Source organism: Aquarana catesbeiana, linkage group LG01 (assembly GCF_042186555.1).
Source record: "Aquarana catesbeiana isolate 2022-GZ linkage group LG01, ASM4218655v1, whole genome shotgun sequence".
NCBI classification, from domain to species: domain Eukaryota; kingdom Metazoa; phylum Chordata; class Amphibia; order Anura; family Ranidae; genus Aquarana; species Aquarana catesbeiana.
Genome location: NC_133324.1, coordinates 285,380,123 through 285,396,300, shown reverse-complemented (window position 1 = coordinate 285,396,300; position 16,178 = coordinate 285,380,123). Strand labels below are relative to the sequence as shown.

At 47.0% G+C, this 16,178-nt stretch overlaps 1 protein-coding gene across 4 annotated transcripts in view; it reads right to left on the bottom strand.

The window, feature by feature from the left end:
- CABIN1 (calcineurin binding protein 1) overlaps nt 1–16,178 on the bottom strand; it is a 372,633-nt gene that overhangs the window by 42,315 nt on the left and 314,140 nt on the right. For all 4 annotated transcript variants that reach the window (XM_073629206.1, XM_073629207.1, XM_073629208.1 and 1 more), the window contains 2 exons: nt 6,228–6,324; nt 209–814 (listed from right to left, as the gene is read on the bottom strand). In XM_073629206.1, coding sequence (XP_073485307.1) covers nt 209–814; nt 6,228–6,324 — 703 coding nt within the window. The remainder of the gene's footprint in view (nt 1–208; nt 815–6,227; nt 6,325–16,178) is intronic.

Genomic DNA, 16,178 nt, shown 5'->3' with positions numbered 1-16,178 from the left:
TGGGTGGAACTCTGCTTTAAGTAGGCTGGCAGCTCTTGGTGCCCCTGAAAATGCCTGCAACTACCTTGATCATGATAATAATATAGAATTGAGGATGTGCCTCTGACTTTACAAGCATGCCAATGTAACAATTGTGTGACCAGATTGTTACCATGTGGTGCACATATTACCTGAGAACAGTATATACAGTAATTAAGAGATTTCTCACCTGTTTTATTAGCATATACGTTTTACACATAATATTTTCAATCTTGGCCAAGTCGTACGCTGTTACTTTCTGACCTTGCTGCCAAACTCTGTAGGCTTCGAGAAGCAGGTTTTTACTGTCCTCTGTATCATCCAGCAGCTTACGTTTGCGGCTGGCTCGGTGTGGTGCATCCTCCATTTGCTGTGCATGCTGTCCAGGGCCCCTGCTTCCTGCAGGTAGATGATGCTTTGAACTAATGCTAAGTTCTTCTAGTGATAGCTCTGGTCCCTCAGGTCCTTTCTCCTTATGAGCCTTAGTGGAGTCCTTTCGGAAAAGGTCTGCACGTTTCTCAGCATTGCAGAAGTGTCCATCATGGTCCATGGGTTCAGAAGACTGAGACTTCAGTGCCTCTTTTACAATCCTGGCTTCTCCAGTTTCCATGGCTTGAGTAGCAGGACCCTGAACAGTTTCTTTGCCCCCATTCTCTGGGCCAGCAACCACCCCTTCTCCCAGAACCAAGTTCTTCCTGGGTGGTACATCTTTCCGGTCCTCTGATGTGGGCCGGCCTGACACGTCTGTTGTCATGGAAATTTTAAGGAATGAAGTGGGGTCCGAATTCTGGCAATCCTGTTGAAAAAATACCCAGATTAGTAGCAATGGAGACCATGCAAAATTAGTGATATATACATAAGCGATTAGCAAAATTTTTCAGTAAAATAAAATGCCATATTATACATCTAACAACATACAGTATTTAACAGCATGGAATTGATGTCAAGTATCCCACAGCATTTCATCAGATTTAAGAAGTATTACAGAGTCAGACAAATTAATAATATACCTTTCATATAAGGGGATACAGGGAGGGTTAGCGTTAGAGTCCATTCACACCAGCACCGCGCAGTACTGCATGGCCCTATGTGTACGCTATGAAGGTGCAGTGTATTGTGTGGTTAAAAAAGAAGACGTTGATTACTTTTCTTGTAACTTTATTGGAATATCACAAAACGAGATTTCATTTTCTTTATGCACTGAAACGTGTTGTAATGTAGTGGAGTGCATCACAACATGCTGCACTGCACAGAAATGTAGGATTGCCTACCGTTTTCAGCGCACACCACTGCAGTTGTGTGAACTGAATTCACAGGACTTGAGGCAAATTGCCTTGCCTATGGACTGCATTAGGCAAGGCTGCCTGGTGCAGCTCAACTTTTATGGTGTAAATAGGTCCTTATATAGGGAGTTAGGGTAGGGCATTGCTCTGTATGTTGAAAAAGTCCTGGTGTATCAATAATTCTACACTGATTCAACAAGTAGTTTTTTCGTTCAGCACACTTAGTAGTGGTTGCTCAATAAAGCACTCACATATAGCGCTGGGTTTTCTGACTAAATAAGGTAGCAACAGATATATTGTGATGCCTGCTCTACTCCTTTAAAAATTTTTAGGGCTTTTAACATGGTTGATGTTGATTTCATAGCAGAACTTTAAACAGCCCATTAAAAGATAAAATAACAAAACCATCATTTGCTGCAGTATGAATCCTCAATCTGGAGATTGCTCCGCAATACTTTTTATCGACACTAGATGTCCTCAGTCTTATGGCCAAGATCATTAAAAGTAGAAGTACTCGTTTGGCTGTACTTCTCCTGTGGATCACAGGAGTGCAGTTCGTTCTGCACTCCTGTGACCTGTTTTCAGCAGACAGTAGGCTGAAACCCGCTGTTGGCTGATGTCACAGAGCCAGTCCAGGCTTGGGCAAGATCGCGACAACGAAGTCGGGATCTGCCCACCTGCCTGGACCGGCACCTGGCTCAGGCTCTAAGCGAACAGCTGAGAGCCTGAGCTGGCCGCTCCCGCCCCCTCCACAGCCCAGTGCTCCAGTGAGCACAGGAGGGGGGAGACAGAGCAGTGAGCTGCTAACTAAAAAGTCAGCAGCTCTCTGCTCAGGGAGCTGTGGGAACCAAGCGATCGGCAGTGTTTAATTGCTCGGTTCTCAGTTTTAGAGCCGGCTGGGGACAGATGCTGCATCCACCTAGGTAAGTATGATTAAAAAAAAAAAATATTCCCATTCTTCTCTTATAAGGTCGCCCTGCACCCACTCCAGCCTGTGACTGGACAGTGAAAAGAGAAGCAGCATAGATGAGCTCATCTCTCTGTCACTCTGCTTTCCTTTCATTTCAGCACACTCCTTGTCAGTACATGAACTGAGTGGCTCCTTTTGCTCTTTATTTCTCTGATACTCCAACCCTGCTGTACAGGGAGCGCAAGATGCTTATACCAGTTCTGATTAAGGTACTTACAAGGTAACATTTAAAAATATATATTTAAAGGTGTATTATTTATTAAAGAGTTGTGTTAATTGATATATCTGCCTAGAGGTTAGCAATTAAAGTGCTCTGTGGCATGTTTAAGTATACAGGGGTAGTTATGTCAGGATGCAGGTTGTGTGTAATTAGACTACAAGTCAGCATTATTACGTAAAACCATTCAAAGCATGCTCATTTACTGTGCCAAGAACCTTGCATAAAATCAAAAAAGTAACAATGTCAGAAGCAATTAAAAAAAAGGGCACATGGGCACAATATACAAAAAAACAATACAGAAGGTTGCCGCATTTCAACTACTTAAAAACAGAGGATTTAGTTACATGCATTTGTAAATATGTTGCCTGGCACATCAAGGCACCTCTGATAACTGTGGTCCCTGCCCATAAATGGATCAAAATTTGTCCAGTTCAGCAGGGACCGGACGAATTTTGATCCCTCTATGGGCACTGTGGTTGTTACAGAAGTCGTTCTACAGATCGACTTCTGTATAATCGGTGTGCTTGAAAATTTCCTCTCGATCAAAGCTGCAGGCTATAATCTGCAGAGATGATCAGTGTATTTTGATGGCAGGGAAGTCTCTCTTCTGTCAGAATACAATGACACAGCAGGAGGATTCCACCATCAACCCCTAATGTGTGGATGGGGGAAATGGGTCAGTCTTTTTTTGTTCACCTTGCTGGTTAATGAAAAAACTAAAATTACTCACCTATGGCCAGCTTGAGCTATCAGAGTTTCCCCAACTATGGGGCATACAGTATATAGCAATGCAAACAGACAGTAGACTTACCTGGAGGCAGCCCTTTTCTCCATAAAGTTACAGCAACACACACGAAGCCCACATATAGTCTTTGCAAGGCAGCTGAAGAACCTTTCTTGGGCACAGATTTCCCAGCATGCAGCATAAACTCTTTATTACGTTTAAATGCTTGCATACAATTAAGTGTAATTAGTCATCTCCACAGCATTTTACATGCAGGGAAGGTGGAGAATTTTACTCATGCTCTGCTTTGTGATACTGCAGACCCATGGTAATAGAGCCCTCAGTTCAGGAGAATGTTTAGGCAACAATACTTTAGTGTAGACAGATGATCACTCTCATGACAGTGATCACCATCTGGGGGATTGTTTAGTAACTAGTGTCTTCCCTGTGACTATGTATACTAGCAGTAAAATGGTCACAGCAAAGATACCATACATATGAGTATACATATATGTGCTTGTCTGCAATACAGTTGGTTTTACAATAGTAGATCTACATTCTGATGGGGGTAGGCATATATTATCAGGATAAGGAAAGGGATGGTCGGCACTCAGGATGACATCCAAAATACTATTCCTTTATTAAATACATGTACAGAGCTGTAAAACAGCCTATGCGTTTTGGGCGTCAGTCCTTAGTCATGGCTATTATATATTATCAGGACATTCATTCATTTACTGCTGTTGGAAGCTTAATAGGTAAAAGAACATATTCATCCTAAACCGAAACATAGATACCTGCATTAATTTCACATTTGCATATGCTTATCAGCAGTAATACATATCATGTCAAGGGTTATTGCTTTATCTAGTGGCGAATACTTTCAGTATGGTGTACTTTGTTATACAGGCTTAGCTTAACATGACACTAAATACTTTCCTTATTCTCCAAAAAAAAATCCATTACTTAATGGCCCTGTAATCTATTTTTCATTAAATAATTTCTCACCGTTTATCTGCCTCCTTGTAAAATCCTCCGTGAGCTCCCAAACCTCTCCCCCTTACTTCGGATTTCTTGGAACTAGCACTGCACTTTTAGTTGCAGTCATGTGCATTGCTCTATGAACCCTACACATTTCATAGTCACTAAACCATCTTCGGAGTGAGCAAAAAGGGATGGTTGCATTCCTCCATATGGTGGAGAACTAATGTAGCCACCCTCTATCAGGAAGTAAGATCACAGCAGCCAAAACATTCATTTGGAGGATATGGAGGAGGCTGATAGAGGATTTTTTTGAGTTAAAGTGGTTGAAAGGGTTAAGGTTTTTTACCCTCTATGCATAAAGGTAAAAACCTTCTGTGCGCGGCAGCCCGCCCGGCCCCCCAATACTTACCTGAGCTCCACCACGATCCAGCAATGTGCACGAGAGCAGCGGCTCTCCCGGGTCTCTTTCTCCTAATTGGCTGAGACAGCAGCGAGAGCCATTGCCTCCCACTACTCTCAATCATAGCTAGTGGACCAATGAGGGGAGAGCGGGGTCGGGGCCTAAATGGACACACAGAGCAGCTTGCTATAGGGGCACTCGGCAGGAGGGAGAGGCCAGGAGCCCTGGTGGGGGACCTGACAAGAGGAGGATTGGGGCTGCTGTGTGCAAAAACCACTGGACAGAGCAGGGAAGTATGACATGTTTGTTATTAAAAAAAAAATCTGCCTTTAATATAATATTAAAGAGGAGTTCCGCCTGGGGAAAAAAAAAAAGTCAGCAGCTACAAATAATGTAGCTGCTGACTTTTAATATATGGACACTTACCTGTCCAGGGAGCCCACGATGCCGGCACCCCAGCCGATTTTCGGATTTGCTATCAGGTGGTGGCATTCATCGCAAGGGGAACCGGTTGTGAAACCTTTCAGCGCCACAGCCGGTTTCCTACTATGCTTTCTTACTGGCCTGGTGGAGGAGGATGGAGGAGGGGGGCTGAACTTCCGAGGGCTGGTGCCACAGTCTCCTGGAAGTGAGGAAGGGTACCTGTCAAAAACAGGTACCCGTTACCCCCTCCCCCTGAAAGGTGCCAAATGTGGCACCGGCCTGGGGGGGGGGGGGGGGAGCAGATAAGCAGAAGTTCCACTTTTGGGTGGAACTCCGCTTTAAGTTTGCATAATTTTTTTCTTTTTTTTAATAATAAAGTTTATTAACAACTTTTAACAGTACAATAAACAATGCACATTCCGAAGTATTACATTTATATAGGGCTGGGAAAATGAAAGATTAATTCCTCGATTAATCGTTAATTTTTTTGATCGATCAAAATTCTTTTGATCAGTACTCACTTCTCTGCCGGCTACCGGGTCTTCAGGGAGTTCCGTCGGAGATCCGGTGACATCACGGACATTGACATCACCGGACTCCTCCCCCCTTCCCCAAGTGCCTACGTCTGCTAACGAAGGGAAGGGGGAAGGAGTCCAGTGACGTGGATGTCCGTGAAATCATAAATTGAGGAAGATCCTAACGATTTGATTGATCTCACTGGTCAAAGTATTCAGATAAACATCTATGTAAATCCTGGACTTGGACATTGATTGGTTAGCCAGCAATCAAGAAACATTTATGATGAGGGCACTTTTTTTCCAAAGAGCTGACACTTTGCTGTCTCAGCAGGTGATGGATGTCTCTGGCTCCCCATCAGTCCCCCTGATGCACAACGGAGCTATTTAAATAGACTGAAGGGTGACGCCATAGCCCCGCCCCGCTGAGGAAGTTCTGAGTGAATGTAATGCGTACGGGGGAGGAGCTACGCATGACATCAGCTAAAAGTAGTTGAATCTGTATGTGCGTTATAATTAATCGAAAACGAAAATTTTAATCAGTAACAGCCCTACATTTATACAATAAGCTTGCATACTTGAAAATTATTTTTTTAAAACTATAGTTTAGTGTCACATTAAATTTACAAAAACAGAAAAAGACACCAAAAATGCAGAAAAACTTGAACAGTTGCAATATCCCTTTCTTACCCCAGTCACGTCACTAAGTGTGTCCTCCAACACTTTTACGGTGAGAATGAAAGCTTTCTTTGCCAGAACCTGCCGATCCGCATCCCGCAAATACTTCCTGCAAAGGAGGGAACATTCTTCTCATTATCAAACATGTACTTCCTGCAGACAATACAGGACACCAAGAAAGCAAATAGAGGCAGCATTTCAGCTGTGGGACTAATGATAACAGTCAGCACTCCTATACAGAAAAATCCAACTAATTATATTAAGTGTATTGTTAGAAGTCTGCATGCTGCCACTTACAGGGGATGCTCTCTTTTATAATGCATTCCTAAGTGCTGTGGTTTCCTATATCAGATATGGAGTTTCCTGACACTCAAATCATCAGTCTAGACAAGTGCTGCTCAGTCCTGGATAGACTGGACCCCCAAGTGTAAAGCTGGCAAATGTTAACGAATACTGTAATCACTCCTTAAAGAAGACCTGTATTGTGGTGGTTGTGTCTAAAAACTTGTGTAACTGACATGTTCCCATTACTGACTTTCCATACTTTTTCCATGGTTTGCCTTTGGAGACATCTTGGTACCAGGGAGGGCTTTGCTTCCTTATTTTAGAGCTTTCCCTCTCATTACTGGGGACCTGAAGACTGGTGGATTAAGCAGAAGCAAGGATCTTGCAAGGCAGATAACTTGGGTAGTCTCCAGCAAAAATGATAGTGAGCAGCACTTCACTAAATCTCAAACCAAATCTTGTAAGGCCAGCAGTCTGAGGCAGCAGTACCTTAGATAATCTCAAACTGCAGATATGCAGCTATGAGGCTTTTAGAAAAAGAGCACCTAGTGCCAGGAAATGCACTGCTATTTTCAGGAGAAATTCAAGACAAGTTGATTCTTCAGAGTTTTGCTTAGGCAGGCCATACACTGTGTGAATTTAGCATGAAAGAAATTTTCACGATTCCCCCATTACCATTACCACAGACAGTGCTGACAGGGGAATCCCTCCTGCTGAGCAATTGTCTGCTCCTGGGGGGGGGGGGGGGCACCTGGACAGGAAGACAGCAATTATTGCTAGAGTAACTTGAATGCTGCATCCGTTCACGGCTGGAATTCCTGACAGAAAAAGTCCGATGGGAGCTTTTCGTCGGATATTCCAACCGTGTATATGCCCCATCGGCCCATTGGACTTTTTCTGTCGGCATTTCCGATGGACTCAGATAGAGAACATGTTCTAAATCTTTATGTCGGAAATGCAGACGGAGGTTATCCCGTTGGCAAGTCCGACCGTGTGTATGGGGCATAAGACTAGTGTGTGTACGGGGCATGAGAAACTAGCGATGAAAGAACGCTGATCGCTTGGCTCTCAGTCTTCAGTGAGCAGAGAGCCGTTGACTGTCAACGACACTCTGGTCTGATTCTCCAGCACTCACTAGAACGCTGGGCTGTGAAGGGGCCAGGAGCAGCTGACTCAGGCTCTCTGTGCCTCAATGAGAGGCCGAGCCAGCTGCAAGTCCAGGTATCTGGGCGAATCCCGACTGTAAAATCGGGATCTTTTCCAAGCCTGGTTTGGCTGAGTGGCGTCAGCCGACAGCGGACTTTAGCCCATCGTCGGCTGAAAATGGGTCACAGGAGTGCTGAACGAGCTGCACTCCTGTGATCCCCAGGACAACTATAGCCAAAACAGCTGTGGCTATACTTCTCCTTTAAGGAGGCATACTCATGCAATCATATCCTACAAATGTACATATACTAATATTTAGAAAATTTCCAGCCAGTTATGTGCTGCTGTGGTTGTCAGGGTCAGACACCTCCGGTAATCTATTACCCTATTAAATTTGCAGGTATTAAATAAGTGACATAATAATGGGCACACAATGATATGCAGAATATGAGGGGAGAATAAAAAAATCCCAGAAGGATACAATACCTAGCAAGCTAAAACATCTAAACATCAAGGAATGTAAAAATCAGTCATGCAGATGGTCAATGTCTACAATTTCCAACCATGGTGCCCAAACTCGGTCAACCTTTTCAGTTCTATTAATAGTTCCCAACAGATCTTTCACACTTGGGCTATCCTACTGAATCCAACAAAACAGTTTTTCAACATACTAACTGTTTGACCAGCAGTTTACGATGTTGGGTAATTTCCATGTCCTCATATTCCTAATGCCGCGTACACATGACCGGACTTTCCGGCAGAATAAACTCTGACGGTTCTTTCGACGGAGTTCCGACGGAATTCAGCTGAAACGGATTTGCCTACACACGATCACACCAAAGTCTGATCGTTTAGAATGCGATGACGCACGACGGGACTAGAAAAAGGAAGTTCAATAGCCAGTAGCCAATAGCTGCCCTTGCGTCGTTTTTGGTCCGTCGGAATAGCATACAGACAAACGGTTTTCCCAATAGGAATTGATTCCGTTGGAAAGATTTAATACATGTTCTATTTCTAGGTCCGTCAGAATTTTCGAAAGTGAAAGTCCGATGAAGCCCACACACGATAGGAATATCCAATGGAATGATTCCGTCGAACCTTTTCTTCCGGAAAGTCCGGTCGTGTGTACGCAGCATTAGAAGATTCATGCATTCTTTCAGGCAGTGTTAATTGTGGCAGCAAATTTCGATTTAGTTTTGGTCTTATGCCGCGTACACATGAGTGGACTTTACGGCAGACTTTGCCCGGCGGACTGAAATTTCGTCGGAAAATTCGATCGTGTATGGGCTTCAGCGGGCTTTGTTTTCTCAAAAGTTGGACGGACTTAGATTTGAAACATGTTTCAAATCTATCCGACGGACTCGAGTCCGGTCGAAAAGTCCGCTTGTCTGTATGCTAGTTCGACGGACAAAAAGCCACGCTAGGGCAGCAATTGGCTACTGGCTATGAACTTTCTTGTTTTAGTCCGGTCGTACATCATCATGTACGAATTCGACGGACTTTGGTTGATTGTGTGTAGGCAAGTCCGTTCATTCAGAAAGTCCATCGTAAAGTCCGTTGAAAAGTCCGCCGGGCAAAGTCTGCCGTAAAGTCCGCTCGTGTGTACGCGGCATTAGTCCCATTTTAGTCTTCTACAAGTGTTTTGAGCTTTAGTTGCATTTAGTAGACCGAATCTCCAGTACATTATAGTTGACTAAAATCTCCAGTACATTTTAGTTGACTAAAGTCATTTTGGTCACCAAAAATGTAATGGATGTAGTTAAATTGGAATGCATTCTTTAAGCATTTCTCTACAATTTCCAAACTCATTATACACTACTGCTGGAGTGAAAAATGTAATATGTTATGGAGAGTGGTCTGAGGAGGCCTGTAATGCTGCACAGTGCTGGATGGTGGTCTCAGGCGGGTCTGATGGATGGCCTGTAATGCACAGTGCCCTAGATGGTGGTGGAGAGAAGGCCTGTAATGCTGCACAGTGCTGGATGGTGGTCTAAAGGATGGCCTGTAATCCACAGTGCCCTGGATGCCACTGCCAGTGGTCAGAGGAGGTCTGTTTTGCACACACAGTGCTCTGGACGGACAGTGGTCTAAGGGGTGGCCTCAGGCCTGCTGTAATTGTACTGTACTACACAACTCTTGCTGAACACTCTCACACAGTCTGCTCTGCTCTGGGCACCTGGCTGCGCGGTCGTCTCGTGAGTCAGGACCTGGGAGTGTGACATAGTCTCATCGGGATTCCTGTAATGCACAGTGCTGCTCTGCCTCTCTGGTCTCTGACAGTCATCTCATTGCGGTGCAGTCGAACACTATTACTTGCTGGGAACAGATTGCGGAAGCAGGCGGAGCTCCGTGAAAAAACGGAAGTTAGTGTACGAGTGTAAACATCCCTGCCTCACATTTTCATCCCGTTTTCTGATTTGATTTTCGTCATAGTTTTCGTCAGTGGACAGAAATGTGCTGTACTTTTCGTTTCGTGTTTTCGTCACTGCAAAAATGCCGCTGACGAAAACTTTGACAAAAACATTTTCGTTGACTAAATTAACACTGCTTTCAGGCGTTGATTCAGTGAAAAATATAGCAGATATCACTTAAGAGAGATCTGTAGCAATAATGTATGAGAAATCCAGCAAAGCAACACAATTCAGTAAAGGATACACAAAGAGAAATTACCTGTGTGTGTGTGTTTATTTTTCTGCACTAACCAAAAGAAAAAAAAAATGTTGAAATATTGTCACTTCCTCCCATGCTCGCCTCTAGGACTTCTCTCGAGCCTCTCCCGTTTGGAATTCGATACCTCGTCTATCTCTTACTCGAATCCACTTTTAGGCAATCCCTTAAAACGTTTCTCTTCAGAGAAGCCTATCCTGCCTCCACCAAAGCCCAACTGAAGTCTCAGAAAAAGTTAAGACATTAGATGTTGTACTACTGACCGCCATCTTCAGTCCTAACTCCATTTTCCTGTTATAGCCATTGCCCGGCCTGTCTAAACATGGCTGCGCCATCCAACGGGCACCAGAGTTTATTTGAAGATATTTGTGATAATGGGCTTGGCCATTACTCCTCTACCCCAGCATAGAGCACTGGAGTGGAAAGGCAAGGAGGGCATTTTTATTAGGCGAAAAAATGTATTTTAAGGTTATTTCAAAGCCCTTAGTAAGATGAATTTCTCCTCAATGTCTATAGGTATAAAGATGAATTAGGGATGGTTTTAAAGTAATTGCAGTGATTGTTCAGAATATATTATTACTTTAGTATTCACACTTAAACTAAACCTGTGCCCCGAACGTGAACGTCTCTGTACCTATAGGCATTGAGGAGAAATTAATCTTACTAAGGGTAAGATGAATTTCAAAGTTTACAACAGAAGCACTGAAATCATAACTTCTTTCTCATTTACATTCATTTGCTGCTGAATAATAATTAGATTTTTTTTTTTGTGTTTATTGGAAACTGTTCTCTCCCAAAAGAGGCATCCATGACAATATCAGAACCGCAGTGACCTTACTAAGGCTTTATCTCACAAGCTATACAATGAAAGACCATCAGCCTTTTCAAAGTGCCATGTTAAAAAAAAATAATTGAAAACTTGGGTAACGGCTCGATGGGCACCATTTGGAACGCATATAAAATGCAGGTCAGGTAAATCCTGTTGACTTTTACAAGAACAGTACACATGGCAGCTTAAAGTCTGCATTCCACCTGCTTTGCACTGAGCTGCATTCCTTTGAGGTTTGTTTGAACTGCATGCAAATCTGGTCAAGCATAGCCTTTTCTTGTCAAATACTGCATCCGCCATTTTAACACATGCGTTGAAATAGCAAACATAGAGTAAGACAAAAACATCTGTTGACACAACCATTATGTAACTGAATTCTCATGAAATGCTGAAAGGAAGAAAATTTGTTACCAAAGTACAAAAGATTATGAAAACCTTTGAACAGCAGAGTCTCACCATTCAGATAACTCCTGGCAATATAGTATGCCATTAATTATCTTATGAAAAATATTATTATTTTTTTAGGGTTGCACCGATACTAGTAAATGCTCTGATGCTTGACCCGATACCTGGACAATCGGGGATGATCGGTGCGACGGTGGGGCAGTTGCAAGCACTGATCTCCCTGTATAGATTTCAATAAAGCAGCTCCCCCCTCCCCCCCACGCAGCTTTCAGCTGCTTTATTAAAATCTATACAGGGAGATCGGTGTTTGTAACTACCCATCGCACTCATCACCCCCAACTGTCCACTGTGTCTTCCTCCGTTTCAACTCCGTGTCCTCCTCTGGTCCCCCACTGTGCGCTTCCTCCATTCCCCCTCCGTATGCTCCGGTCCACCTCTGTGCGCTCCTCCAGTCCCCCTCCGTGTGCTCCTCCAGTCCCCCTCCGTGTGCTCCTCCAGTCCCCCTCCGTTTGCTCCTCCATGCTCTTCCATTCCCTCTCTGTGTCCTCCTCTGCCCCCCCTCTGTGCACTCCTCTGTTCCCCCTATGTGTCTTCCATTCCTCCTATGCGTCCTCCTTTGGTCCCCCTCCTTGTCCTCCTCCGGTCGCCCTCCGTGTCCTCCTCCGGTCACCCTCCGTGTCCTCCACACGTCCCCCTCCGTGTCCTCCACCTGTCCCCCTCCGTGTCCTCCACTTGTCCCCCTCTGTGTCCTCCTCCCGTTCCCCTCCGTGTCCTCCACCCGTCCCCCTCCGTGTCCTCCACCCGTCCCCCTCCGTGTCCTCCACCCGTCCCCCTCCGTGTCCTCCACCCGTCCCCCTCCGTGTCCTCCACCCGTCCCCTTCTGTGCGCTCCTCCAGTCCTCTTCCGTATGCTCCTCTGTGTGCTCCTCCAGTCGCCCTCTGTGCTCTTCCATTCCCTCTGTGTGTCCTCCTCCGGTCCCCCCCCTTTGTGCTTCTCTGTTCCCCCTATGTGTCCTCTTCCAGGCCCCATCCGTGTGCTCCTTCGTACGCTCCTCTAGTCCCCCTCTGTGTGCTCCTCCGTTCCCCCTATGTGTCCTCCTCCAGTCCCTCTCTGTATCCTCCTTCAGTCTCCGTGTGCTCCTCCAGTCCCTCTCTGTCCTCCTCCGGTCCCCCAATGTCCAGGATTTGTCAGGATGGAGAGCAGAGGAAGGAACCGGTGAATATGTCATTTACCGGCTCTTTCCTTTTCTGAATGGACAAAGTCAGTGACTCTGTTCATTCATAACTGAACATTGTAATCGCACCGATCTCCCAGTATAAATTTCAATAAAGCAGCTCCCCCCCCCCCCCCCCGCAGCTTTCAGCTGCTTTACTGAAATCTATACAGGGAGATCGGTGCTTGTAACTGCCCCCACCACCACACCGATCACCCCCAACTGTCCAGTGTCCTCCTCTGTGCTCCTCCCTTCCCCCTCTGGTCCCCCTATGTGCGCTCCTCCAGTCCCACTCCGTCTGCTCCTCCAGTCCCCCTCTGTGCGCTCCTCCAGTCCCCCTCCGTGCTTTTCCTTTCCCCTCTATGTGTCCTCCTCCGGTCCACAATGTCCCGGATCTGTGAGGATGGCAGCAGAGGAAGGAGCCGGTAAATATGTCATTTTCTGGCTCCTTCCTTTTCTGAATGGACAGAGTCAGTGACTCTGTCTATGCATTACTAAGCACTGTAAACCTTGTTTACAATGCTTCAGTTTATGAATGAACAGGAGTCGCTGTCTCCTGTCCATTCATCTTCAGTGTGGCTGAGGCTGCAGAGGAAGGGACTGGGGAATCATTAGTGTGAACCTGGCCTAAATCAGGCTTCTCAGAACACCACTTTACATGAGTTTCCCCCTTAAGGCATGGTTCACACTGGTGCGCTGTGCGATATCGCATGTGATTTGCACTGCAGTGCAAATCACATGCGATGTCCATGCAATGCGATTTCAGCCATACAGATAGTATGGCTGATATCGCACTGCATTCGGATCAAACTCGCACAGGACCCTTTTTTTGGTCCACACAAGAATCAGATTGCATGGATGTTCACACCTATGCAATCCGATTCAGGTCTGGACTGTCAGTTCGCAGTGCGATATGCGAGCTGAAATGGGGGTGTCATTAATGATGTATTGACACTCCCCAACAGTTCGCATATGGCAGTGTAAACTGCCGTGTGAGTTGGGTGCGATGCAGGAACCTGCAGTGGATTTGCAGGGTTCTCGCATTGCACTAGTGTGAACCCAGCCTAAAAAAATGATTGCCCTATACATTAAGGTCCACAGAGCTCCCCCTTACAGTAAGTGGAAATTCTGCAGACTCTAAGGGGGTCTGTGCAGACTCTGATGTAAGGGGGCTCTGAAGTAAGGGGGTGTCTGTGCGGACTCTGATGTAAGGGGGGGCTGTATGGACTCTGATGTAAGGGGGGTCTGTGCAGACTCTGATGTAGGGGCTCTGTGCGGACTCTGATGCAAGGGGCTCTGTGCAGACTCTGATGCAAGGGGCTCTGTGCGGACTCTGATGCAAGGGGCTCTGTGCGGACTCTGATGCAAGGGGCTCTGTGCGGACTCTGATGCAAGGGGCTCTGTGCGGACTCTGATGCAAGGGGCTCTGTGCGGACTCTGATGTAAGGGGGGTCTGTATGGACTCTGATGTAAGGGGGCTCTGATGTAAGAGGGGCTCTGTGCGGACTCTGATGTAAGGGGACTCTGATGTAAGGGGGCTCTGAAGTAAGGGGGGGTCTGTGCGGACTCTGATGTAAGGGGGGGCTGTATGGACTCTGATGTAAGGGGGCTCTGTGCAGACTCTGATGTAAGTGGGGTCTGTATGGACTCTGATGTAAGGGGCTCTGTGCGGACTCTGATGTAAGGGGGGTCTGTATGGACTCTGATGTAAGAGGGCTCTGATGTAAGAGGGCTCTGTGCAGACTCTGGTGTAAGAGGACTCTGATGTAAGGGGGGGGCCTGTTTGGACTCTGATCTAAGGGGGGAGTCTGTGCAGGCTCTGATGTAAGGGGGGGTCTGTGCAGGCTCTGATGTAAGGGGACTCTGTGCAGGCCCTGATGTAAGGGGACTCTGATGTAAGGGGGCTCTGAAGTAAGGGGGGGTCTGTGCGGACTCTGATGTAAGGGGGGGCTGTATGGACTCTGATGTAAGGGGGCTCTGTGCAGACTCTGATGTAAGTGGGGTCTGTATGAACTCTGATGTAAGGGGGGTCTGTATGGACTCTGATGTAAGGGGGGTCTGATGTAAGAGGGGCTCTGTGCGGACTCTGATGTAAGGGGACTCTGATGTAAGGGGGCTCTGAAGTAAGGGGGGGTCTGTGCGGACTCTGATGTAAGGGGGGTCTGTATGGACTCTGATGTAAGAGGGCTCTGATGTAAGAGGGCTCTGTGCAGACTCTGGTGTAAGAGGACTCTGATGTAAGGGGGGGTCTGTTTGGACTCTGATCTAAGGGGGGAGTCTGTGCAGGCTCTGATGTAAGGGGGGGGTCTGTGCAGGCTCTGATGTAAGGGGACTCTGATGTAATGGGGGGGGGGTCTGTGCAGGCTCTGATGTAAGGGGGCTCTGTGCAGGCTCTGATGTAAGGGGACTCTGATGTAAGGGGGCTCTGTGCGGACTCTGATGTAAGGGGGCTCTGTGCGGACTCTGATGTAAGGGGGCTCTGTGCGGACTCTGATGTAAGGGGGCTCTGTGCGGACTCTGATGTAAGGGGGCTCTGTGCGGACTCTGATGTAAGGGGGCTCTGTGCGGACTCTGATGTAAGGGGGCTCTGTGCGGACTCTGATGTAAGGGGGCTCTGTGCGGACTCTGATGTAAGGGGGCTCTGTGCGGACCCTGATGTAAGGGGGCTCTGTGCGGACCCTGATGTAAGGGGGCTCTGTGCGGACCCTGATGTAAGGGGGCTCTGTGCGGACCCTGATGTAAGGGGGCTCTGTGCGGACCCTGATGTAAGGGGGCTCTGTGCGGACCCTGATGTAAGGGGGCTCTGTGCGGACCCTGATGTAAGGGGGCTCTGTGCGGACCCTGATGTAAGGGGGCTCTGTGCGGACCCTGATGTAAGGGGGCTCTGTGCGGACACTGATGTAAGGGGGCTCTGTGCGGACACTGATGTAAGGGGGCTCTGTGCGGACACTGATGTAAGGGGGTTCTGTGCGGACTCTGATGTAAGGGGGCTCTGTGCGGACTCTGATGTAAGGGGGTTCTGATGTAAGGGGGCTCTGTGCGGACTCTGATGTAAGGGGGCTCTGTGCGGACTCTGATGTAAGGGGGCTCTGTGCGGACTCTGATGTAAGGGGGCTCTGTGCGGACTCTGATGTAAGGGGGCTCTGTGCGGACTCTGATGTAAGGGGGCTCTGTGCGGACTCTGATGTAAGGGGGCTCTGTGCGGACTCTGATGTAAGGGGGCTCTGTGCGGACTCTGATGTAAGGGGGCTCTGATGTAAGGGGGGAGTCTGTGCAGGCTCTGATGTAAGGGGGGGTCTGTGTGGACCCTGATGTAGGGGGGCTCTGTGCAGACTCTGATGTAAGGGGGCTCTGTGCGGACTCTGATGTAAGGGAGGCTCTGTGCGGACTCTGATGTAAGGGGGCTCTGATGTAAGGG